Source organism: Capricornis sumatraensis, chromosome 22 (assembly GCF_032405125.1).
Source record: "Capricornis sumatraensis isolate serow.1 chromosome 22, serow.2, whole genome shotgun sequence".
Taxonomy (NCBI): Eukaryota; Metazoa; Chordata; class Mammalia; order Artiodactyla; family Bovidae; genus Capricornis; species Capricornis sumatraensis.
In genome coordinates, this window is record NC_091090.1 from 49,452,152 (window position 1) to 49,477,758 (window position 25,607).

The following is a 25,607-nucleotide window of genomic DNA, read 5'->3' on the forward strand; positions in this document are numbered from 1 at the left end:
TTTCATAGCATCATCTTTTAGGATGATGATAGTGGAGCTATCAAAACTAGTGGAGGTGATGGAATTCCATTTGAGCTATTTCAAATCCTAAAAGATGATGCTGTGAAAATGCTGCACTCAACATGCCAGCAAATGTTAAATTATTTCATGGAATCAATTAGGTGATCAGTACATTTATACACTCATACAGTGTGTTTTTTAAATGATCTTTAATAATTTAATATATTTAGAAGATTATTTTTGTTCTCAGTTTAATAGATTAATTTTTATCAGGCTATATTAAAGGAAATTTTTATTACCTCTTATTTTATGTCTTGAAATTTTGATTTATTTTATGTTAGTGCAGATATCATAGGTGGATAACAATGGGTGTGCTGCATTCAATATGCTTAGGGTGGATGAGGGGAATGTGGAGAGGTTGGGAACCTAGATCACCGGCATTCTAAGAAAGACAGAGAGTGCCAGAAAAGGACAGAGGCAAAAACAGACATACAAAGAGCAGATTTAGCCTCATTCCAAAACGCTTTGTGTGGTTGCTCTGTTGAGGACATTCGCGGACACTGGATGTAAGTTTTACTCCACTCTAAGTTGAAGACTAATAATACAAGTTTCACATTCCACGACTACAGAGGGAACTTCGGCCTTCATTCTGAATAGAGTAATACAAACACAAAACAAAAATTTCTTCGAATGCCTGCCTCTGCTACAAGTGCATATATTTCCTTATTTTTCTTGGAGGCATCCTCGATGTAGTATTAGCAGCTAATATCCCCCATGGGTTTGTTTTCTAATCTATCAAGGTTGTGATACAGTATGCTGTTTCTGCCACTGATATGTTGCTCGGAGATTTAATAACGGGTAAACAAACACAACATGTGGTAATTCATTTCAAATTAAAAGTTTATTAAACTCCGGCTTGATGGCTTTCTGGCTATTTGCAATGAAAGGCGTGAACCTTAGGGAGGGGTGGGCACGTGGTATGTTCATGGCTGGAGAGTTTCTATCTGAAAAATATGTTTATGATCTTCTACAAGCTGTCCCACATTGATAGGCTCATATGTAACCTGCTGGATCCGCTGCAGTCCCCAGATTCTGAAAAAGTGACTTTAATGTTCACTTACCAGTTCACGTGTGCATGCAGGTGCACGTATGCACTCATGCACACATAGACACACTCACACAGGAAGGTGATTCCGACTTTAATCCCACAGTTGATGTTTTAAGTGGGGATCCGTCTTGCAAATTGGTGGACGCCTGAGGCTGGAAAATATTTATGGAAAATAAAAGGCCAGTCCCCGCCCCCCCAAAAAAAGACCCATGATACAACTTTTGGGTTTAGGCTGCTTGTTTTCAGGGGGCAGACTAGGGAAACGTTTGTTCTGCTTGACAATTTTGTTTTGTACGAGCCTACATCGCATGAACGATGGTCTCTGGCAAGGTCTATGTGTGTTTTGTGATGCAGAATTCAGTTCAGGAGAGTTTTATTGTGCAACCACCAGCAACAAAACAGGCTGCTAAATGCTGTGTGGATTATAAACCCAAATAAGAGGCAAATCCTCAACCTCCAGGGGCTCACCGCAGCCCCCCACCACTCTACCACTAAGATGCATGTCCCCACATTGACTTGATGGGGGGAGGACCGGGCAGCACCCTGCTTACCTGCAGGACCCGGGGGAGACTTCACTCTTGGACAAGTGAAATAGACACATTTGGCTAAGAAACAAAGGTTGGGCTGTTAGGGGAGGGGGCAATGGTGGGAAATAGATGCTATCTGTCAATCAGATTTGTTTCCCATCTCGGTCTTGCACGGTGGGATTCTCAGGGAGAGGGGAACTGCATGGAAATACTCACCAACCTGCTAAAAGAAACTTTTCATTGAATTTCTGTGAGGCCAGGAAGTATGCTGTATATTATGGTACATACTATTTCATGAAAAAATGAGGCATGTTGTGTACATGTAATCTGTTCTTTCTCTTTTTAAGATCTTTTTCTTTTTTTGATGTGGACTATTTTAAAAGGCTTTATCGAATTTGCTACAATATTGCTTCTCTTTTAGGGTTTGGTCTTTTGGCCACAAGGTATGTGGGATCCTAGCTCAACCACCAGGGTTCGAACCCTCATCACCTGTGCTGGAGGCGAAGTCTTAACCACTGGGCCGCCAGTACTGGAGGTCCCTGTATTGTGTTTTTAGACTACAGTTCTGTCGTTCGAGGTTTTACAGAGGCACTGTGGGACGAGTTAGGTGAGGAGAACATGAGCTCAGGTAGCTCATGGGCTTCTGGAGACAAATGAGTAAGCTTTTGAAGGGTATTGAAGAGTGCCTCAACTTCTTTTTTTTAATACGATCCCAGTTAAATCTCATATTGATATGACCTGGGGAGATATGTGTTAATTTCACATTTCTTTGGGGTAAAAGAAAAGCCATGAGAAAAGTAAAGGGCTCAGAATGGTACAAAGTATATTTGGAATTATTGGATACACACTGGGATGGATTTGGGCAAGGAGGAACAGGTTTGATTCATAGTTGGGGAACTAAGATCCTGCATGCCATGTGGCCAAGATAAAAGCTTTAAAATCATAGAAATGCTCCAAAATATTTTAAAATAATTTAAATCATTTTTTTTGGAAGCATCCAGTGTTCAAGGTAAATCCTTCCTTCCTTCTTTTCTTCTTCCCTCCTTCGTTTCTGCTTTTGGTGCTTTCTTCCGTCCTCCTTTCCTTCTTACAGATCAATGAAGTTGTCACCTTGTAACTTTATTTACAGACTGAGTAAGACTTCCAATAGCTGCAGCATTAAACTCCCCCAAACTGGGGCTCAGCTGGGGAAATTCCACACAGATGTTAATTGGAGGTAGAGTAAGGATTGCATTTTTAACAAATTTAGTAAAAAAAAAAAAAAGAGAGAGAGAGAGAATTGTTTTCAACTTCGGTTTTGTAGACTCCTTCACCATTGCGGGTTATTTGCAACAACGGTTTCTAGTTTGAACCACTTCGATCTCAAAGTCGTTTCAAAAAAACTGCTGGAATTGAGAAAGCTTTAAACAGTCATGCAGGTCTTTAATTGTAAATTAGTTTTGACAGGACTACGATGCAGAGCCCGGCTTGGTTCCAAAGTGATGCTAGCTGACAACCTCGGCTGCTCCAGGAGCAAAGGAACATGTGGAAGAAATTGTTCTTTTCCATTTCACAGCTTGTCATTTCCTCTGCGGGGCAGCCCCTGACCCCTCGGAGAGAGCCTGACACCCATAAGGGAAGTGTTCCCACTGATGTAAAGGAAGTGGAGAAGCAGTTTAACGCGAAGAAAGTGGGGAGGAGGGTGTGTCAGAAGGACCTGGGGGCCAGAGAGATGAGATGAGCTGAAAACGTTTCCAGCAGGTTGGAATCTTTGCTGTGTTATTCCCTTTCAGCAGAGAAAACCGAACAATAATTTAGAAAGGCTCAGAACACTGAGGGAGGGGGGTGGCTAGCACTGCCTTTTTAAAATCTTTTTTTTTTTTTTTAAGGTAGAAATGGCAATAAAAATGAATGTGTCACATGTGAATGATCAAAATAAAGGTCCGAGGGAAAAGTACAAATGTATGTTTGCTGCTCTGTTGCAATATGTTTCTAATTACAGAATGTGTGTGGATTAGATCGACAACGTCAGATTACAACTTGTGTTCTCAGGACGTTTTACACCCTCAGCATTTTATTTGGTCTCATATATTCATCACAGTCAATTTTGCCTCTATACCTGAGCTATTAAACAGTGCAGTAGGGAACATAAAAAAGCAGCGGGGTTGTGTTATCATTCAAACTAGTCTATTATTCTTGTCAATGGGCACAAACTGTTTCAAAACTCCTCAAATTATCCATATTTTTAGAGCTACTAACGAAGTCATTTTTTAAAAAATAACTTCTTATCCTTTTTGAAACAGTTGGAATCTTTTTCAAGATACACACTTTTCTGACTGTGATCTTTAGAGCAAGGGTAATGAACCCTCCTTCCTGTACACACACATCTTGAGTGCGTGTGTCATCCTTAATCTGTTGCAGCAAACATGTGAACAACTGCAAGGGTGCCATATATTTTAAGCCATCACTCCCAAAATATACTGTCTATGAAAATAATTCCCATTTTTCCTCTGCCCATCTCTCACTGAATCTGCAGATACTCAGCATCTCATTATTAAGCAGATGTCCTTGCAAAATGATATTGCAGAAGTGGATATGGATGGTGAATAATGTCGTGGTTCTTGACTGAATGTGAGATGCTGAAGCTGACCTAGGAGGCCAGAACAATTCGAACATTAAAAAGATAATAATTTTATTTATTTATTGGCTGTGCCGAGTCTTCACTGCTGTGAGGACTTCGCTCTAGCTGAGGCAAGCAGGGGCTGCTCTCTAGTTGCGATGCTCAGGCTCCTGATTGTGGTGGCTTCTCTTGTTGTGGAGCACGGGCTTCCGTAGTTGTGGTTCACCGGCTCAGCAGTTGAAACACACGGGCTTGGTTGCTCTGTGGCATGTGGGATCTTCCTGAAGCAGGGATCGAAGACGCTGTCTCCTGCATTGGCAGGTGGATTCTTTACCACAGTGCCACTGGTGAAGCCCCCACTATGAACATTAATACAAAGTGCTTGGGGGCAGTGGTTTAGGAAGGAAGGCTTTCTATGGACCTGTGACAAGACTTGCCTGTCTCGCCCCACAGTTCAATCTGGACATTCCAGAGCTGAATATACAATCTGGATAAGTTGGAAATAAAGAACTGTAGGGACAAAATGTACTTTAATCCTGTTTCTACTAACGTGAATTATGATGAAAGAAACCATGACCAACTAGGGGGAGTCTGCTCCTTACGCATGTGGCAGCCCGTCTAACATAGCTTTTCAGTTTACGATATTGATATTGGTTTTTACTACAGGCTCTTTCATTCTTTAAATGCTCTTTTATTGTGGTAATAGCACGGCATGCGATCTGCCCTCTTAACAAATGTTTAAGTGTACAACACAGTATTGTTAGCGCAGCTCCCTAGAACTCTTTCATCTTGCATCACTGAGACTTTAGGCTCACTGATTGGCATGTACCCATTCCCCACGTCCCCAACCCCTGCATCCACTGGGCTGCTCTCTGATTCCACGAGGTTGCCCATTTTAGATGGTTCATGCAAGTGGAACATGAAAAGGCATTTCTCCTAGGAGGACACTCTGTAGGTACTTCTGTAAGTCTTTAGCAGGTTTCCACTGGTTCAATTCAGTTCAGTTCAGTCGCTCAGTCATGTTCAACTCTTTGCAACCCCATAGACTACAACACACCAGGCTTCCCTGTCCATCACCAATTCCCGGAGCCTACTCAAACTCATGTCCATTGTGTCAGTGATGCCATCCAACCATCTCATCCTCTGTTGTCCCCTTCTCCTCCCACCTTCAATCTTTCCCAGCATCAGGGTCTTTCCCAATGAGTCAGTTCTTTGCATCAGGTGGCCAGAGTATTGGAGTTTCAGCTTCAGCATCAGTCCTTCCAATGAACATCCAGGACTGATCTCCTTTAGGATGGACTGGATGGATCTCCTTGCAGTCCAGGGTACCCTCACGAGTCTTCTCCAACACCACAGTTCAAAAGCATCAATTCTTCACTGTGCAGCTTTCTTTATAGTCCAGCTCTCACATCCACACATGACTACCGGAAAAAAACATAGCTTTGACTAGATGGACTTCTGTTGGCAAAGTAATATCTCTGCTTCTTAATATGCTCCATTATCTTCATTACCTCCACCATAGTTTGGGCTCAAGTCAAACAACAGGGAGGGAACACAGCCCCTTCCATCAACAGAAAATTGGATTAAAGATTTACTGAGCATGGACCTGCCCATCAGAACAAGACCCAGTTTCCCCTTAGTCAGTCTCTCCCATCAGGAAGTTTCCATAAGCTTTTTATCCTTATCCATCAGAGCGCAGACAGATGAAAACCACAATCACAGAAAACTAATCAAACTGATCACATGGACCACAGCCTTGTCTAACTCAGTGAAACTATGAGCCATGCTGTGTAGGGCCACCCAAGATGGACAGGTCATGATGGAAAGTTCTGAGAAAACGTGGTCCACTGGAGAAGGAATGGCAAACCATTTCAGTCTTGCCTTGAGAACTCCATGAACAGTATGAAAAGGCAAAAAGATAAGACACTGAAAGATGAACTCCCCAGGGTGGTAGATGCCCAATATGCTGCTGGAGATCAGTGGATAAATAACTCTAGAAAGAACAGAGAGACAGAACCAAAGCATAAACAGCACCCAGTTGTGGATGTGACTGGTGATGGAAGTGAAGTCTGATGCTGTAAAGACCAATATTGGGTAGGAACCTGCAATGTTAGGTCCATGAATCAAGGCAAATTGGAAGTGGTCAAACAGGAGATGGCAAGAGTGAACATTGACATTTGAGGAATCAGTGAGCTAAAATGGACCAGAATGGGTGAATTTAACTCAAATGACCATTATATCTACTACAGTGGGCAAGAATCCCTTAGATTTGACTCCTCTGTCCATGGGATGTCCCCAGGTGAGAATACTGGAGTGGGTTGCCACTTCCTCCTCCAGGGGGGTCTCCCCTAGCTAGGATTGAACCCACGTCTCTTATGTCTCCTGCCTTGGTAGGTGGGTTCTTTACCACTAATGTCATCTGGGAATGAGAAATAAGAAATATAAATTAGAAACATGTAAATTTGGGTCAAACAGGTCAATATTTCCTTTAGAATAAGATGGGAAAGAAATCATCCCTTTAGGTAGTGTAACTCAGCTTCTTAGAAAGATCAGTCTAATCTTGAATGTTGACATTTTAACATTGAAACTTTTAATCTGTCATTCAATTTCAAGTACTTTTTGGGATCAATAGCATATAATTAAGCCATATTTTAAAATTCACCCTGCAACATCTGACTTTTAATTGGTATAGTCAGAGCATTTGCATTGAAGGTAATTATGGGTGTGTTAGGACTAAGTTTGTCATTTTAGTATTTATTTGCTGACTTTCTCTTGTTTCTCATCTTCTGTTCCTCTTACCTTCTTGTGCATTACTTGAACATTTTTAGGATTCCATCTTGATTTGATTATACTTTTTGAACAAATCTCTTGTATAGTTTTCATAGCAGTTGCTCTGGGTACGGCAATATCCATGGGTGTCAATATTCTACATTTTGAGTCAAACATATATAGTTCACTTCCATTTCAGCCCCTTTACCCTCCCCACTTTTAAATATCATTGTCTTGGGTACATGCGGAGGTATAGTTTTTGTTCCAATCATCATATATGATTTTTAAAAGCACTGAGGGAATAAAGAGTGTATTGTATATACTCACTTTGAGGCTCTGTCTGAATTTCTGTCATTTTTTCCCTTCCAGATGCTCCAAGATTTCTTCTTTTACGATTTCCTTTCGGTTTGAAGAACTTCCTTTAGCCATTATTTAAGGGAAGGTTTAGCAACAAATTCTTTCAGTTTCCTTTCATTGGAGAATGTATTTTGTCTTCTATCCTGAAAGATAATCACTGGATATAGTATTTGTTCAGTTCAGTTCAGTTCAGTTCAGTTGCTCAGTCATGTCCGACTGTTTGTGACCCCATGGACTGCAGCTTGCCAAGGCTCCCTGCCCATCACCAACTCCCAGAGTTTACTCAAACTCATGCCCATTGATATTTGTAGTTGATAATTTTTTTCTCTCAGCAGTTGAAAAATGTGCTGCGTTGGTCTGCATGATTCAGCTTGTGTATCTGGGGCACCCCCTGGACCCCAGTGGATGCCTGGGCGGACAGAAGGGGCTTCCCCAGGGCTAGCCACCTGGTGCCTTTGGGTGGGGAAGGGAGTCCCCAGCCTCAGGATATAGGGAAACTTCCTGGTCTAGGAGTTAGTTGTGGTGGAATCCACCTGCTGATGCCACTCAGTCACCTGTTTGTTGTCTCTTGGTGGGAGGAGGGCTGTTTCAGGTGGCAGAGAAAGAGACAGCATCACATGGTTGCTAATTTCAGTAGGAGATAGCATCATGTGGTTGCTAATTCCAGTAGGCTCTGGTCTGCCTTGTTCTCCATGCTGCAGGACTCACTTGATATTATTGGTGGGACTTCCTTTCTGGACCACTATTTGATGATAGGAGGGAGCTGGAGATGCTAGGTTGGGATCACTTTCCTCTGTTGGGTGAGGTTGGAGGGCTCATAAGATGCCCCATCCTATATTGTTGCTCTAGCTCTGGGGTCCCTTTTCACTTCTCCTTCCTCTTTATATCTTTCAGAATTTCCTTTGGCTGCCTTCTGTTTTATTTCCAGGGTTTATACTTATACTTAGAGAGGAGAAGGGAGAAACAAGGGTATGCCATTTGCTCCCAACTGGAAATCCTCTGAATTTTCAGTTTTGTTTATGTGGTCTTACAGCATTTAAAAAGTTTTTTCGGCATTTCATTTAGGGCTTGAGGAATATGGAAGTAAACATTTTTTAAATAGTGGTAAAATAAAGATAATACACAATTCACCATTTTGACCATTTAAAAATACTGTTCAGTGGCATTAACTATGTTCACAATGCTGTATTACCGTCACCTTCTTCCATCTCCAGAATTTTCTCATTTTGTCAAAGCTAAACTCTGTAGCCATTAAACAGTAACTTTCCATTTCTCTCCATTTCCAGGCCCTGGTAATCACCATTTCTACTTTCTATCTCTCTGAATTTGGTTGTTCTAATTCTCTAATGTAAAGTGGAACCATATAATACTTGTCTTTCTGTAGCTGGTTAACTTTTCTTAGTGTGATACCCTCAAGAAGGAAGTAACATTTGAACTGGTATAATCTAATACTCACTGAAGAGTTTTAATACAGTTTTGAGAAGAAGAGTTTATTTTTTATTTATTTTTTATTTTTTTCCCTATTTTATTTTATTTTATTTTTTAATTTTAAAATCTTTAATTCTTACATGTGTTCCCAAACATGAACCCACCTCCCTCCCCATAATATCTCTGTGGGTCATCCCCATGCACCAGCCCCAAGCATGCTGTATCCTGCGTCAGACATAGACTGGTGATTCAATTCTTACATGATAGTATACATGATAGAATGCCATTCTCCCAAATCATCCCACCCTCACCCTCTCCCTCTGAGTCCAAAAGTCCGTTATACACAGCTGTGTCTTTTTTGCTGTCTTGCATACAGGGTTGTCATTGCCATCTTTCTAAATTCCATATATATGTGTTAGTATACTGTATTGGTGTTTTTCTTTCTGACTTACTTCACTCTGTATAATCGGCTCCAGTTTCATCCATCTCATCAGAACTGATTCAAATGAATTCTTTTTAATGGCTGAGTAATACTCCATTGTGTATATGTACCACAACTTTCTTATCCATTCATCTGCTGATGGACATCTAGAAGAAGAGTTTAAAATTAGTAACCAACTTGGGACATTGAAACCTGGTATGTAAAGCCTGGTATGTACTATGAACTCAAAAATGTTAGCTATTAGCATCATTTTTCTTCAAGGTTTTATTATTCTTTTTCTCCATCATATGAGTAGCTAAAAGTCAGCAATTGGGATGTTGAGTCAAAGCTTTGGATTCTTTTTGAGATAAGCACCCCTAAGTGGTCAAACAAGCGATGGCAAGGGTGAACATCGACATTCTAGGAATCGGCGAACTAAAATGGACTGGAATGGGTGAATTTAACTCAGATGACCATTACATCTACTACTGTGGTCAGGAATCCCTTAGAAGAAATGGAGTAGCCATCATGGTCAACAAAAGAGTCCAAAATGCAGTACTTGGATGCAATCTCAAAAACGATAGAATGATCTCTGTCTCCAAGGCAAACCATTCAATATCACAGTTATCCAAGTCTATGCCCCGACCAGTAATGCTGAAGAAGCTGAAGTTGAATGGTTATATGAAGACCTACAAGACCTTTTAGAACTAACACCCAAAAGAGATGTCCTCTTCATTATAGGGGACTGGAATGCAAAAGTAGGAAGTCAAGAAACACCTGGAGTAACAGGCAAATTTGGCCTTGGAATGCGGAATGAAGCAGGGCAAAGACTAATAGAGTTTTGCCAAGAAAATGCACTGGTCATAGCAAACACCCTCTTCCAACAACAGAAGAGAAGACTCTACACATGGACATCACCAGATGGTCAACACCAAAATCAGACTGATTATATTCTTTGCAGCCAAAGATGGAGAAGCTCTATACAGTCAGCAAAAACAAGACCAGGAGCTGACTGTGGCTCAGATCATGAACTCCTTATTGCCAAATTCAGACTCAAATCGAAGAAAGTAGGGAAAACTGCTAGACTATTCAGGTATGACCTAAATCAAATCACTTATGATTATACAGTGGAAGTGAGAATTAGATTTAAGCAATTAGATCTGATAGATAGAATGCCTGATGAACTATGGAATGAGGTTTGTGACATTGTACAGGAGACAGGGATCAAGACCATCCCCATGGAAAAGAAATGCAAAAAAGCAAAATGACTGTCTGGGGAGGCCTTACAAATAGCTGTGAAAAGAAGAGAAGTGAAAGTAAAGGAGAAAAGGAAAGATATAAGCATCTGAATGCAGAGTTCCAAAGAATAGCAAGAAGAGACAAGAAAGCCTTCTTCAGCGATCAATGCAAAGAAATAGAGGAAAAGAACAGAAGGGGAAAGACCAGAGATCTCTTCATGAAAATTAGAGATACCAAGGGAACATTTCATGCAAAGATGGGCTCGATAAAGGACAGAAATGGTATGGACCTAACAGAAGCAGAAGATATTAAGAAGAGGTGGCAAGAATACATAGAAGAACTGTACAAAAAAGATCTTCATGACCCAGATAATCATGATGGTATGATCACTCATCTAGAGCCAGACATCCTGGAATGTGAAGTCAAGTAGGTCTTGGAAAGCATCACTATGAACAAAGCTAGTGGAGGTGATGGAATTCCAGTTGAGCTGTTTCAAATCCTGAACGATGATGCTGTGAAAGTGCTGCACTCAATATGCCAGCAAATTTGGAAAACTCAGCAGTGGCCACAGGACTGGAAAAGGTCGGTTTTCATTCCAATTCCAAAGAAAGGCAATGCCAAAGAATGCTCAAACTACTGCACAATTGCACTCATCTCACATGCTAGTAAAGTAATGCTCAAAATTCTCCAAGCCAAGCTTCAGCAATACGTGAACCGTGAACTTCCAGATGTTCAAGCTGGTTTTATAAAAGGCCGAGGAACCAGAGATTAAATTGCCAACATCTGCTGGATCATGGAAAAAGCAAGAGAGTTCCAGAAAAACATCTATTTCTGCTTTATTGACTATGCCAAAGCCTTTGACAGTGTGGATCACAATAAACTGTGGAAAATTCTGAAAGAGATGGGAATACCAGTCCACCTGACCTGCCTCTTGAGAAACCTGTATGCAGGTCAGGAAGCAACAGTTAGAACTGGACATGGCACAACAGACTGGCTCCAAATAGGAAAAGGAGTACATCAAGGCTGTATCTTGTCACCCTGCTGATTTAACTTCTATGCAGAGTACATCATGAGAAATGCCGGACTGGAAGAAACACAAGCTGGAATCAAGATTGCCAGGAGAAATATCAATAACCTCAGATATGCAGATGACACCACCCTTATGGCAGAAAGTGAAGAGGAACTAAAAAGCCTCTTGGTGAAAGTGAAAGTGGAGAGTGAAAAAGTTGGCCTAAAGCTCAACATTCAGAAAACGAAGATCATGGCATCTGGTCCCATCACTTCATGGGAAATAGATGGGGAAACAGTGGAAACAGTGGCTGACTTTACTTTTTTAGGCTCCAAAATCACTGCAGATGGTGACTGCAGCCATGAAACTAAAAGACGCTTACTCCTTGAAAGAAAAGTTATGACCAACCTAGACAGTATATTCAAAAGCAGAGACATTACTTTGCCGACTAAGGTCCGTCTAGTCAAGGCTATGGTTTTACCTGTGGTCATGTATGGATGTGAGAGTTGGACTGTGCAGAAAGCTGAGCACCGAAGAATTGATGCTTTTGAACTGTGGTGTTGGAGAAGACTCTTGAGAGTCCTTTGGACTGCAAGGAGATCCAACCAATCCATTCTGAAGGAGATCAGCCCTGGGATTTCTTTGGAAGGAATGATGCTAAAGCTGAAGCTCCAGTACTTTGGACACCTCATGCGAAGAGTTGACTCATTGGAAAACACTCCGATGCTGGGAGGGATTGGGGGCAGGAGGAGAAGGGGACGACAGAGGATGAGATGGCTGGATGGCATCACTGACTTAGTGGACGTGAGTCTGTGTGAACTCCGGGAGTTGGTGATGGACAGGGAGGCCTGGAGTGCTGGGATTCATGGGGTCGCAAAGAGTCGGACACGACTGAGCGACTGAACTGAACTGAAGTGAACTGAATATCTGTCTACCTACTGGGAACGTGCAAGAAAGAAATTGACAGAGAATGCAGATTTCTGCACATTTTGTGGGGGAGATAGAACATGGACGTGGGAGTCAGAGGGCCTTATATTCACATCCTGGAGTCCTACTATTTAACGTCCTTTGTCAAGTTCCTCAATCTATGATTCTTTGCTTTGTCACCTATAAAGGGGAGATAACAGGCTCTGCTTGAGGATCAGTAACAACTTATGTGAAGTGTAATAGAAGGAGTAAGTAGGTGCTCACCTAATCACCCTGTGTTATTGCGTTAGTTATTATAATATGAAAAACGCACTTGGCTCTGTCTATATCCTACCTACTTAATTTCAGTATTGGGCAATCTTTTCTTAATAATAGGCACTTACTAGTGGAAAAAATAATTTATTTTTCTCAGTAGCTTTGGGTGTTCTAAGTTCAATGAAAGTGTCAGCTGATGATAACCAAGGAAAGCTCATGAGCAGCATATTAAAATTTCTGAATTCTTTCACTGGGCTTAAGATAAAGAGTTTAATATTTTTAAGAATAAGGGGGAAAGAAGCTAACTTCCATAAAAAGATTCAGCCTTTTTGAGGATGGCAGAAATGGGTGATATTTAAAAATTATTCTTGGAAAAAAATAACCAAATATCTCCCTGCTCTTATATTATAATAATATTTTATTAGGCAAGACATGCATGTGTGAGTCTATTTTTATATTCTGCAAACGTGAAATACTCAGAGATCACTATTGGTTGACATGATAGCAGAAATATTTATAGTTCTGTGCTGGCAATAAAATTAATCAAATTTACATGAATTAAATAAGTAACATATATAAATCTGAAAAATACTGTTTTAATAAATTGAAAAATACTGAATAAAATATGCTGTATTATTAACAATCAACTAACTTTTGATCTTCGTAAGTGGTATCAAAGCGTGACATAGGTTGAGGTTCTATGTGGACGGGTTGAGGCTTAGCGGTTTGAGTAGAAGTGAAAGTTCGAATGGGTTGGTAACATTCCTCCTGCTGCTAATATTAAAAATCTCCAAACATGATTTCATTAAGCTTCTTAACACTCCTGAGAAATCAATTCATAAAATGGCATGGGCACGTTACCTTCCACTAAATGTTTTAAGCTTTAGGGAGAATGTGTGTGTGTGTGTGTGTGTGTGTGTGTGTGTGTGTGTGTGTGCATGCATTCAGCTGTGTTCAACTCCTTTGCGACCCCATGGACTGTAGCCCACTGGGCTCCGCTGTCCAGAATTTTCCAGAATACTGGAGTGGGTTGCCATTTCCTACTTCAGGGGATTGTCTCAATCCAGGGATCAACCTGCATCTCTTGGGTCTCCTGCCTTGGCAGGTGGATTCTTTACTAACTGTGTCATCTGGGAAGGGCTTCTCTGGTGGCTCAGATTGTAAAGAATCCCCCTGCAATGCAGGAGACCTGGGTTTGATCCCTTGGTTGGGAAGATACCTTGGAGGAGAGCATGACAACCCACTCTAGTATTTTTGCCTGAAGAATCCCATGAACAGAGGAGCCTGGTGGAAAGCTGAAACTCCAATACTCTGGCCACCTGATGTGAAGAGTTGACTCATTTGAAAAGACCTTGATGCTGGGAAAGATTGAAGGCAGGAGGAGAAGGGGATGACAGAGGATGAGATGGTTGGATGGCATCACTGACTCAACGGACGTGAGTTTGAGTAGACTCCAGGAGTTGGTGATGGACAGGGCGGCCTGGCCTGCTGCAGTCCATGGGGCCGCAGAGTTGGACACGACTGAGCGGCTGAACTGAATCTAAACTCCAGTTCTGTGGTACGTGCCCTTTGTCAACAGTTACATGTTTGAAGATCAGTTTGTTCATTTGTTTCTTCCCATGAAGAAAAGATGGAATTTGCTCCTTGACATGATGGCCAACATTTGTCTGTTTATGTTGGCAGCATCCAAGAAGTTACTGTTTATAGGTTCAAACCGTATATGCTAGCAGAGAATGTTATCAACTCATTACCTGCATTAATGTAGTTTCTGGTTATTCACTGTTAACATCCTCAAATAGATATTCAACCATTATTTTGAAAGTGGTTGAAATTTACTGTCTGAACTAGAAACCAGATATGAACAACCAGGTTTCAAAAGAAATTGACCATCTGTTTCTGCTGTAGATAAACAATGCTAAGATTTTAGTCTGTGGTTGCAGCCATGTTCATTGCAACATGTCATTGAAAATTCATACTTTGGTGCTTATTTTGGCCTTTAAACTATTCATTTGTACTGTGAACTAGATTATGTGCTTCTAACTGTCAGTAAGCTGAATGCATTTCAAGTCAATTTACTAAAATAGTTACTGTTAAGCGGTATATTTGGACAGAGTTGACACCTTTGACATTTTGTAAAATGGCAAAAATAACTGTATTTAAGGGAATGATTTATGAATGTTGGGTACCCATAGAGCTTCCGTCTGATTGTGGTTTTTGCTTTAGCTGCTGAAACTTCACAAACTGCTGAAAGGACAGCTAATTAGTGCTGTGTGATCAGATATTTAACACAGATAAGCACACATGGAGAAATGCACGAAAACATAATATCCATATAAAATCTGTGATCTTCTTGTTGCTTCTTAGCATTGTCTTTGTCTAACAGGGGAAGAGTAGTTGAGGTCTTAGCAGAGACAGAGTAAGTAAGGAAGAGAGAGTAAGATTGATGGCATAGAATTGCCTTTATGAAACATACACTCTTTGGTATAAATAAGGAAAGCAACTTGCAATGATTAAAAAGTATTTTGAATCTTGAGTTGTCTTCTAGATTGCTGGCCTCTATTAAAAACTTCTTAAAATAATAGATAGCTTTAATTCTTCAAGCAAAAGAAAAATTATATCATCTTAGATTTTCCATATTTATTATATAGATGTGACTTGACTATGGAGGAAAAAAAAAGAGCAAATTCTCTTGTATTGCAAGTTTTAAATGTACCAGGCTAAGGTTTACTTAATTAGAACCTCCAGGCAATAAAGGAGCCCTTTTTAAAATTCTGTGATTCTTAATATGCTAAATAATGCAAAGCTTCAACTCTTCAAGCATAAGACACACATCTGGCAGTTTAACATTTAAATTACAAGAGGAAAAAAAATTCCTCACTTCAGTAGTAATTTTCTCAAAGAAAAGAATAGGAAATTTATTACAAGTACATTTAATTTCTTTTTGGATTTCCATCCTGTCTAATTGCAGGCATTTTTCTAGGTTTTCTGTATTTGTACTTTTTACACATGCATTCTGTACATTTTATTAATCTTTAATTTGAGATGCTTCACCCTATTAGAGCTCTTGAAAAACTGGAATATTTTACTAAGCAAATTGTTTTGAGAAATACATCTGATCTTCAGTAATAAAAACAATGGTTTAGAAAATAAAAGGAAAAGAAAATCTCAGAGACCCACAAAAATAATACTGATGAAAAGGGAACATTTTTCAGTTAGTTCCACTTTCCGGCTCTAATGTTTTTCAGTATTCGTGTTTTCTTTGTTTTGTCATTTTCTGGCTGTTTTTCATGCAAACATTATTATAAGCAGCATTCTTTGTATTTCTCCAAAGGACAGTGTCAGATCCTTGATTAATTTTACAAAGGTCATTTGGAAAAACCATTATAAATATGCCAAGTAAAAAAGATTAACACAACACAGGGAAAACAGACTTTTATAAACATGTGCATTTATATATATATAGGGCACTGAAACATTACACAGTTTTGACAAGTGCTTTCCTTGTGCACCTCATGCTTTATTAAAAATATGACTGCTTCATTTATTCTTTTTTTCTGGGTGATCCCAGCTGACACATTACAAAGGCATCAGCAGGTTACTGTTATTTGTAAACATTTTATCTTTTTCTCAGGATAAAATGATCTGATAAGTAAATTGCATAGAGGCTCCATAGAATAAAGTGGACTTTCAAAGTAATTAACCTATATCTGTGTCACTAACACATAAACATGGGTGCTAGTGTTGTTGCTATTGTTACCTCTCTAAGTCATGTCCTACTCGTGACCCCACGGACTGTAAGCTGCAAGGCTTCTCTGTCCATGGGACTTCCCAGGCAAGAACACTGGTGTGGGCTGTCATTTCCTTCTCTAGGGGATCTTCCAGACCCAGGAATTGAACCTACGTCTCCCGCACTGGCAGGCAGATTCTTTACCACTGAGCAACCAGGGAAGCTCCTGTGACAAATTTATGTATCCCATTCTACATTTAATTAAAAAATAAACAACACTGCAACTTCCAGTTTTAACTATGGCAGAGTAGCTGGTACCAGACTAATTCGTTTAGAATCAACCATTAAACTGGAGAGAAGATATGAAGCATTTTAATGTTTTAATTGTCATGGAGCATGGGCCATTAGGAAGCACAAGGCTTGCTGATCTCAGACAGAAGAGAAACTCTTGAGGAAAACCCCGGTTGTCTACGTGGGCAAAAATTCTGACTGTGAAGCAGTGAAGTGAAATCCAGGTAGAGAAAGTTCCACTGAGCTGAGGAGACACAGTTTAGAATGTGCAGAGTGAGAGAGGGCAGGGAGGTGTGCACAGAGGAACTCAGGAGTCGTTTAGGGACCACCCCCTGCCCATGAGTCCTTGGCTGAGGGCACATGACCCGTTAGACCAATGGAGGCTTTGCTAAGTAACGACGATGGACTTGGGAACAGAACAGAAATAATAGAGCTGGAACAGAGGTCGCTTTCAAGTCAGGAGAGCCATGTTAATACCTCATTTTCAATTTGATGGCAAATTGAGACGCTAGAAGTCTGCATGTTAGGAATAAAGACCACGCTCTTGAGAGACTTACTTTAAATCTGCCCCCACAAAAGCCAAAAGCAAAGTTCTGACAAGAGAGGCAGAGGAGTTAGAGTCTTGAGGTTGAGTCCTGGTAAGTTAGCATGACTTGGAAACATGTTTTACAGACAAGCTTAAACAAAATGTAAATTTAAGCCTATATGAGTTTAATGGAATTACCCAGTAATTGAACTGTGTAGTAGGAAAAAATATCAACAGCTTGTCAAGAAAGAAAACAGAATCTAGACTTTTCTACAATGCCCATTATATTGTATAATGTATAATACTTAGACATGCAAAAAACTGGAGAATATGAACCTTAGGGGAAAAGTGAATAACAATGACTGTAAGATAATTCAGATTTTAAGTTTACTGGGAAAAGCCTTTAAACTATCCGTTATAAATATACTCATAAATTTTAAAAAACGACTACCTGCAAACAATTAAAGGAAAATACGTTCTTAATCAGTGATTAGTCAGATTATCTTAGCAGCAATGTGGACACTATAAAAAACATAACCAAATGGAAATTACAGAACTGAAAATTGAAGAATTAAAAGAAATTAACTGATTTGAAATGCAGAAAATAAAAAGCTGGAAGGAAAATGAAGAGGAACTCAGAGATCCAAGAGATTATAGCACATAGTTTTGCATACATGTAGTGAGAGTTTTATGTAAAGAAAGAGGGTAATAATATGGAAGAAAAAAATGTATTAAACAAGTAGTGATTGGAAATTCCCCATATTTTAAAGAATATATTGGCTCATAGATTGAATACCCTCAGTGAACCTCAAAAGAATAAATGCAAGGGAAATTGCACTTAAGAACATCATAATCGAAAGTTAAAGTGTTGTTGTTTTTCTCTTTTAAAAAACACATTACATATAGGGGAACAATGATCTGAAAAACAGCTGACATTATCATCTGAAATGATGGAGACCAGAAGTCAGTGTAATGACATATTAAAATGCTAAAAAAATGTCAACCCAAAAATCTGTATATAGCAAAAAACCCCTCAAAAATTGAGGTTGATATAAAGATATTTTCAGATGAGGAAAAACTAAAAGAATTTTTCTTCAGTAGACTGGCACTATTAAAAAAAAAAAAAAAAAACCACCTAGAGAATTTTCATTAGGCTAGCTGGGCCATCTTCAGGCAGGAACAGGTTTCCAAAGGACGCAGACATGGAGACCACGTCCTCAAAATTTTACACTGTGGAGAACTCATCTAAAAATGTTCCCAAAAGCAATTCCAAAGGGTTGAGATTGGCAGTACTCGATCTCTAGAGGAGAAGAAGACAGGGTACATGGCTGTGGCTGCTCATGGATCCATGTCATCTTTTCAGAAAATGTTTTTGGGTCCACCTCTTGGCCAAATCTGTGGCTCTATTGAGGAGCTCCAATCTCTGGACCAGGGTATTTGTCACAAGATGCTGGGGAGAGGGTTTAGCATAGAGAGTCATTGAAGGGAGAGCTCAAGCCAATGGATTGAGAGGCATAAAGCTAAAGTAATACCTGCTTATGTATTGATAGTATCTTTGTAATTCAAGAAACATTTGTTGAGGAGGCGTTCTATTTCAGGTAGAGGGGACCGCTGGCGTTTAGTAGATAGAGGCCAGAAATGGGGCTAAACATTCTATGAAAACAGGACAGCCCCTGCAAAAAAAAAAAAAAAAGAATTCTCCAATCCAAAATGTGGCTCATGCTGAGGTGGAGAAACGCTGATATAAAATAAGTCGTGCAAAAGATGATATAAGTTGCTCAGGCGGGAAGAGCTGGGGACACACCGATAACTGAAGTTTCTAGCATCGAGGCTTGATATTGGAACGCTGGGGTGAGGCACGGAGTAACGTCTTTGTAAGCTTGATCACAGAAACAGAGCTGATCCTACCCGGATGAGGGGAGAAAGCAGATCACACACAGCTGCTCCTTGTAAATTGCATCCCCATGGTGTAGGGTTCTACTTGAAGTTCATGCATTGACTGTATTAAAACCGGGAGCATATAACAACTTAGAGAATTATTTCTTTCACCCCCATTAGTCAGCCTTTATATAAACTCTTAGATTTCAGCAGTGTAAGCTTACATGTCCTCTGATGTAAAAATCTATAATTTTTGTTCCACCTTTTGTCTTTAACCCTAGGAAGCATTTCTAATAAAATTAGTCCTTGCCCTATGGACTGTGATCTCAGTCTCTCAAAAGAAGACCGTGAATTACACAATAAGGTAAGATAAAGGCAAGATAAAGGTTATCGAAGTTGGTTTTAACCATGAAAACAACAGTTCTAATGACTGACTATAATTTCTTAAAATATATTTCCAGCTAGAAAGTAATGTGTTCTTCAAGGCAGGTTTTGACGTATGGACATACTAAAAAGGTGACGTTTGTGAAATAAGTAATGCTAATAATATTTTTTATTACATCTGAATCAGACTTTAAGCTGTTGAAGACTTTAGCTAAATTAGCTAGTCTATATTGCAAGACTGTTTCCAGCTTGAGCAGGGTGATTAGAAAATGTGCTGATTGTGCTATTTTATTTGACATAATCAGGGCTGCCAAAATCTGTATCTACATAGACCAAATAACTTCAAGTTTTAAATATTCAGAAAATTTAGTCTGGCTAGAAAATTAAAGTAAAAGAATTTCTCTCAACCCTGCCCTTTCCCATACAAACTATCTGAGTCATTACCTTTATTCTAAAGTATGTCAACTAAATAAACACAGGTCTATAGATCCAACTTTCATACCATTCTCTAAAGTCTGATGTTTCCATCTCTAAATAGTGGACCACCATCAAATCAAATAAATGAGTTTTTAATGTCTAGAAGACAACTTAACAGCATTTACAATTACGGTTGTTTCTATATTGCAGAAGGAGAAAGCGTGAGAAATCAGAAGTTTAGTGACATTTGTAACAGTGAAAGGTAACATTTACCGAGTGCTAGGAAATTACTCGATGCCAGAAAATGTTCTCAGGTCCTCCACATCAAATGACTGTCTTATTCTCACTATAAACTAATGGGATAGATACTTCTAGTGACATAAGTTTCCCTGTTTTGCAGGTGAGAAAAATAGGTGCATGAGATGGAGTAACTTAGGCAAAATAACGTTGTTAACAAGTATATAGCTGCGCTTTGAATCCGGACTGTTTCTAGAATCCAGTTTGGGATCTATCATGAGATAATACATCAACATTTTATTTCTTTGTCCTTTCAGTCAGGTATATGTTTTGTACTTCTTGGGCCTTATAACCTTAATATAAGGAATAGGATATGGGAACCAAGAACAATTCGCTAGGAAGGAAAACATGTTACATCCTTTAGGAAAAGTAAAAGTGTTAGTGATTCAGTCGTGTCTGCCTCTGCGACCCCATGGCCATAGCCCACCAGGCTCCTTTGTCCATGGAATTTCCCAGGCAAGAATACTGGAGTGAGTTGCCATTACCTACTTCTCATAGTATTAGGAATTAACTTGAATGTTCAACTGATATTAAAGACTCTGACTCAGGTAATTGATAGGGTAGCTGTGGGGAAATTGAGGTTAATGTTGAACTTCACATGGGAATCATTTGTTTTTCAAATTTATTTACACGGTGAGAAAAGAATCAAAATGTGTGGCCCTACCTGGTCAGAAATACTAGTTGTCATCCAGAGTTGAAAAACAGAAACCCCAGGGGGTTAATTAGCTACCCAAGGAGTCTCTCTGGGTAAATCCTGAGCTACCTAGCCAGATACGAATACCTTGTTTTTCCCTGGGTGCTGCTAATATTAGTAGAATCCCTGTCCTGAAAAATTCTCTGGAACACACATCAGAAATGAATTAAGGAAAGAGGAAATAGAATTCTTGGTGGATGGTCTCAGGATTTAGGCTGGATTTAATTTGGAGCTGTGGGTTTTGTTTTTTAGATGATATAACGACATTGGTGAAACTGAACATGATGTCATATGCGTCTGCTTTGATACTTCAGAGGCACCTGGTGTTTGTTGCTGTTATTGTTGATGCGCAATTCTGTGACCCTGTTAACACCAGCCTCTGAACACAGTCCATCCAGCCCAAGCCTTCCTCCCCAGCCTTCTTAAAAATGGTGCTGCTGCTCACATCTCGTCTTCCCAGGGCAGTTCAAAAGCATTCGTAATCCCCAGGATTCAGCTCTTTGTTCACTGTTTCCTCTTTCTAAGGCTCTCCCTTTTGATGACAGAATCCCCTTGCTCTTCGTCTGGCCAGATGGGCAGATGAACAGTGCTCCCCAGAGCTCTGCACAAAGACCCTGTAAAGAGTTTGCGAGAATAAAATGCTGCTGTTCAGTGGAGCCTGAGTGTGCCAATGCCACCATGCTTTGCCCAGCACCACTGCACGGGGGCCCCTGACCTGTGAACTGCGAACTTGCTTTCTCCCCAAACACTGACCTTCTCATCGGTCCTAACATCATCACCCTTCTTCATGAACCAAATGGTCCATGGAAGGAATTATTGCTTAGGGGCAAAAACCTCTGAACAATAACGTGGGGATCCTGGACTTTGCTTTCTTTCACGTAACAGTATGTAGTGCCTGTGTTTCCAGTCGTGTTGGACTCTCTGCGACCCCACTGACTGTAGCCCACCAGGCTCCTCTGTCCATGGGATTCTCCCAGGCAAGAATACTGGAGTGAGTTGCTGTTTCCTTCTCCAGGGGATCCTCCTGACCCAGGGATCGAACCTGCATCTCTTGCATCTTGTGCATTGGCAGACGGATTCTCTACCACTGAGCCATCTGGGAAGCCCACTTTCTATCATAGAGCGCAATTAAATGGGCCTTTCATTTCATGAGCTGGACAACTTTGAGACTTAACATCTTAAGTCTAAAATCTTAATATTATCTTAATATTAATAAATTAATAATATCTTAAGACTTAAATCTTCCTATAGAATTTTCTACTTAGCAGCTTTGTAGAAATGCTGTAATAAATGCAGAAGAAAGGCTGTTAAATGTTCTATTGAACATTTCATCTGATGTTCCTTACCCATGGTATATATTGTGTTGTACCATATGCTACTTAGATCCTTAATGTTCTGAAGCATGTTAAGTTCTACCCTTTCCATCCTCAGAAAGAACCTTATTGCTATTATATCATTTGGTCTTCATAAAAAGTCCTGCGATCTATACAAGACAAATATTATCTCCATTTTTCAGATTAAAATGCTCAAATTCATGGACTTTAAATCATTTACGTTTCCAAAGTGGTGGGAAGACTTGAATGAGTGTCTTCTGACCACCACTTGGTGCTTTTAAATACAACACGATGCATTTTAGCTTTTCAAAATTCTTTAAAACACTTCTTGGTTCTCCTTTTGTGTTGTGTTTGACAGAGTACACATTTATTTCTTCCTCACTGAGGCTCTGTTTGAATGGCAATCCTCATACCAGATTTTCAGCTCATGAACTTGAAAATCACATTTTGAATTCTAGCAATTTATATTGATATTTACATGTGTGCTGTTGATTTCTGCAATGGGTCAGACTCTGAGTAGCCATATTATGTGAAACGAGCTGTTTCAGAACAAATTTACACATTTTCTCTCTTAAAGTATAGAAATTCATCTTTCTGAAGACAATGCTGAGGGAAGAATATATTTTTTTTAATGATGATGATCTGCTTTGGCTTCAGGAACTTAAGAGGTGTAACGGGTCAGAGGATCTATTTTCTGTCTTTTAAATGTTGATGATGTCCTTACTTAAAGCATCAGTTCTTAGGTGCAGATTCATATTTGTGATTGGTGGATTGTTTAGATTGTTAGAGTATATTCATGTGAACAGATTCACGTACTCCGGTACTCATTCACCTGGGAATTTAGCTGTACATGTTTACTTCTTGTTAGATTTAAAACTCTTATTTTCTTTGGGGATGAACAAATGTCTGTGACTTTATGTCTTCCCAAACACCCATTTTAAAGGATTTTTAGTACATTAACTTGAATATTCTTTAAGTGAAATGCAAAAATTCAGAAAATTTTTGCCATTTTTAGAGTTACAAGGTATATATCTTGGTGACTTAGCATCTGGATGTAGTTCACTGTCATTATTGTAACATAAGTACTTAATGAAATGACCTCTAACTCTTGAGTATTTACTGTGTGCTTATTACCATGTTAGGAGTTGTAAAAAATACAAAGAAATATACAAGATAGCATTGTCACCATGAGTATATTTGAACAATTGAGATAAATATTAGCAGATTGACCAAATTGAAATCAATTTAGTATACTCTATCATAAAACACCTATATTTTAACAAATCAAGAGTGTTGTTGGGTAAACCAAATCTTTGATATAATTCTTGGTAGCAGTTTCAACTTTTTATTCAGCAAGATTGAATAAAGTATCTAAGCATCTTATAAAGAAATACCATCACATTTGAAATTTGAATGCCTACAAAAGCATATGGTAAGCAGTCAAGTAAGGTATGCAGATCAAATATTTTTAATTAGGACAATTTAAAGCTCTCATATATTTTAAAGAATTTCAGTAATCCTTAAGCTACTCAGGAATGAAATGGAATAATTAAAAATACCAACAGTAAATAGTGTGACCAATGATTCTATAAGTCATTCTGGGAAAATTGTCACTGAAACCAGGCAAACTTTCTATCTGCTCCTCGGTAATTTTTTTCCCATTTACTTCATTTCATTTCATTCTTTGAAGGAAAAACTAACTGCTTGGAAAACTGGAGAAACTGAAGACTATTCACAAGATGCATCTTATTTGGAGGAGCTGGAAAAACACAGATTTTCAGTTTGGTGAGTAACTCTATCCTGTCTTTCTATTTACATTTTTTAATTCATTGAATCAACAAATCTTTACTTATTCTATTCTTTTATTATTCATTTATTCAACAAATACTGATTGTGTGCTTATTACAAGCTGTATGATTTGTACCCTGATTTGGGAAAGCTCATAGTCTTATGAAGTTGATATACATTTAAGAACATTAGTGTGATATGATAACACTATTTTTTTTTTTTTCAAAGAATGCATACATACACACCTGGAGAAGATGATGGCTTGAATTTGCTTGAGAATAAAGAAGGATTTTCAGAAGAAGTTTGAGCCAGATCTTGGGAAGAATATGACACTGGAGAAATGTTGACAATTTGGGGCGGGCAGTGTCTAGAGACAGGGTTGGGAGGAAGGCTGGACTGATACACACTGCAAACCTTAGTTCACTTAAGATCTAAGCAGATTGTGGTTACTGCTCTCTACCTGGAGATGTGTATACAGGTATATCTGTTTATGCAAGCATATGTATAGCAAACAGGAAAAAATATACATAGAAAAGTGAGCAGTGGAGCTTCTCAGAGGTAACGAGTACAGAATTTTGCAGTGGTGGGATTCATCAAGGATAAAGGAAGGAACCACAGTCAGTGGCACCGTGACACGTAGACTAACTAGGAAAGAGGAAGAAATGGAGTAGCTTGTCAAAGTCCATCTGCTCCAAACCACTGCCACCCTCTCCCTCAAGATCCCTGCCCTGAGTGGCCTTCCCCCCTGGGCATTTATATTCTGCCTTATGATTTGGTTTCTGAAGATTTTTCTCTTACTCTTCCATCCTGGAACTATCATCAGGAGGAATGGTAGCAGCTCAAATTTCCCTTATCCAGTCACATTTTTATAAGTTCTACTGGTCTTCATTTAAATGTAGAAGTCTCAGCACCTTCACCAGTGCTTTCCTGGAACAGCTGAAGTATGGTCTCCAAGCTAACCAATGTTCTCTGGATTAAGAGATGCAGGCTTGGGGCTTCCCCAGTGGTGCCGTGGTGAAGACTCCTCCTTCCGTTGCAGGCGGTGTGGGTTCAGTCGCTGGTGAGGAAGCTAAGATTCCACATGTCATGGTGTGGGGCCAAAACTTTTTTCTGAAAAAAAGAGAGATGTGGTTTCATGCTTAAGAAACATCAGGCAGGGAGGGAGGTGGGAGGGGGGTTCAGGATGGGGAACACGTGTACACCCGTGGTGAATTCATGTTGATGTACGGCAAAACCAATACAATATTGTAAAGTAATTAGCCTCCAATTAAAATAAACAAATTTATATTAAAAAAAAAGAAACATCAGGCAGGAAGGGGAGTCAAAGAGGCCAAGGATAAGAATCACTCAGTTTGGTTGCTTAATATGCATGATTAAACTATCTAGGTCTGTTTTCTCCTGTATCAAGTTGGAATAATAATAGCTATATTGTGGAGCTTTATGTTTATTGTGAAAACTGAGAGATAATTTAAATAAGATAGCCTGGACAATCACTTGGTGTGTATAGATTTTTGATAAAGCTAACTAATATTAATAATAATAAATTTTGAAGAAACTGTCTTTTTCAAAGGTTAAAATAGGAAGCATCAGTCACAGGAGGATGTGGTCTTCAAACACACCAAGCTCTTTATC

General features: G+C 39.4%; 1 protein-coding gene across 1 annotated transcript in view; it reads left to right on the forward strand.

Moving 5' to 3' along the window:
- The window catches only part of LOC138098006 (uncharacterized), a 240,996-nt gene that overhangs the window by 101,963 nt on the left and 113,426 nt on the right, over positions 1–25,607 (forward strand). Inside the window, 2 exon segments of the mRNA XM_068994207.1 lie at positions 20,073–20,124; positions 23,811–23,972. Of these exon segments, the coding sequence (XP_068850308.1) occupies positions 20,073–20,124; positions 23,811–23,972 (214 nt within the window).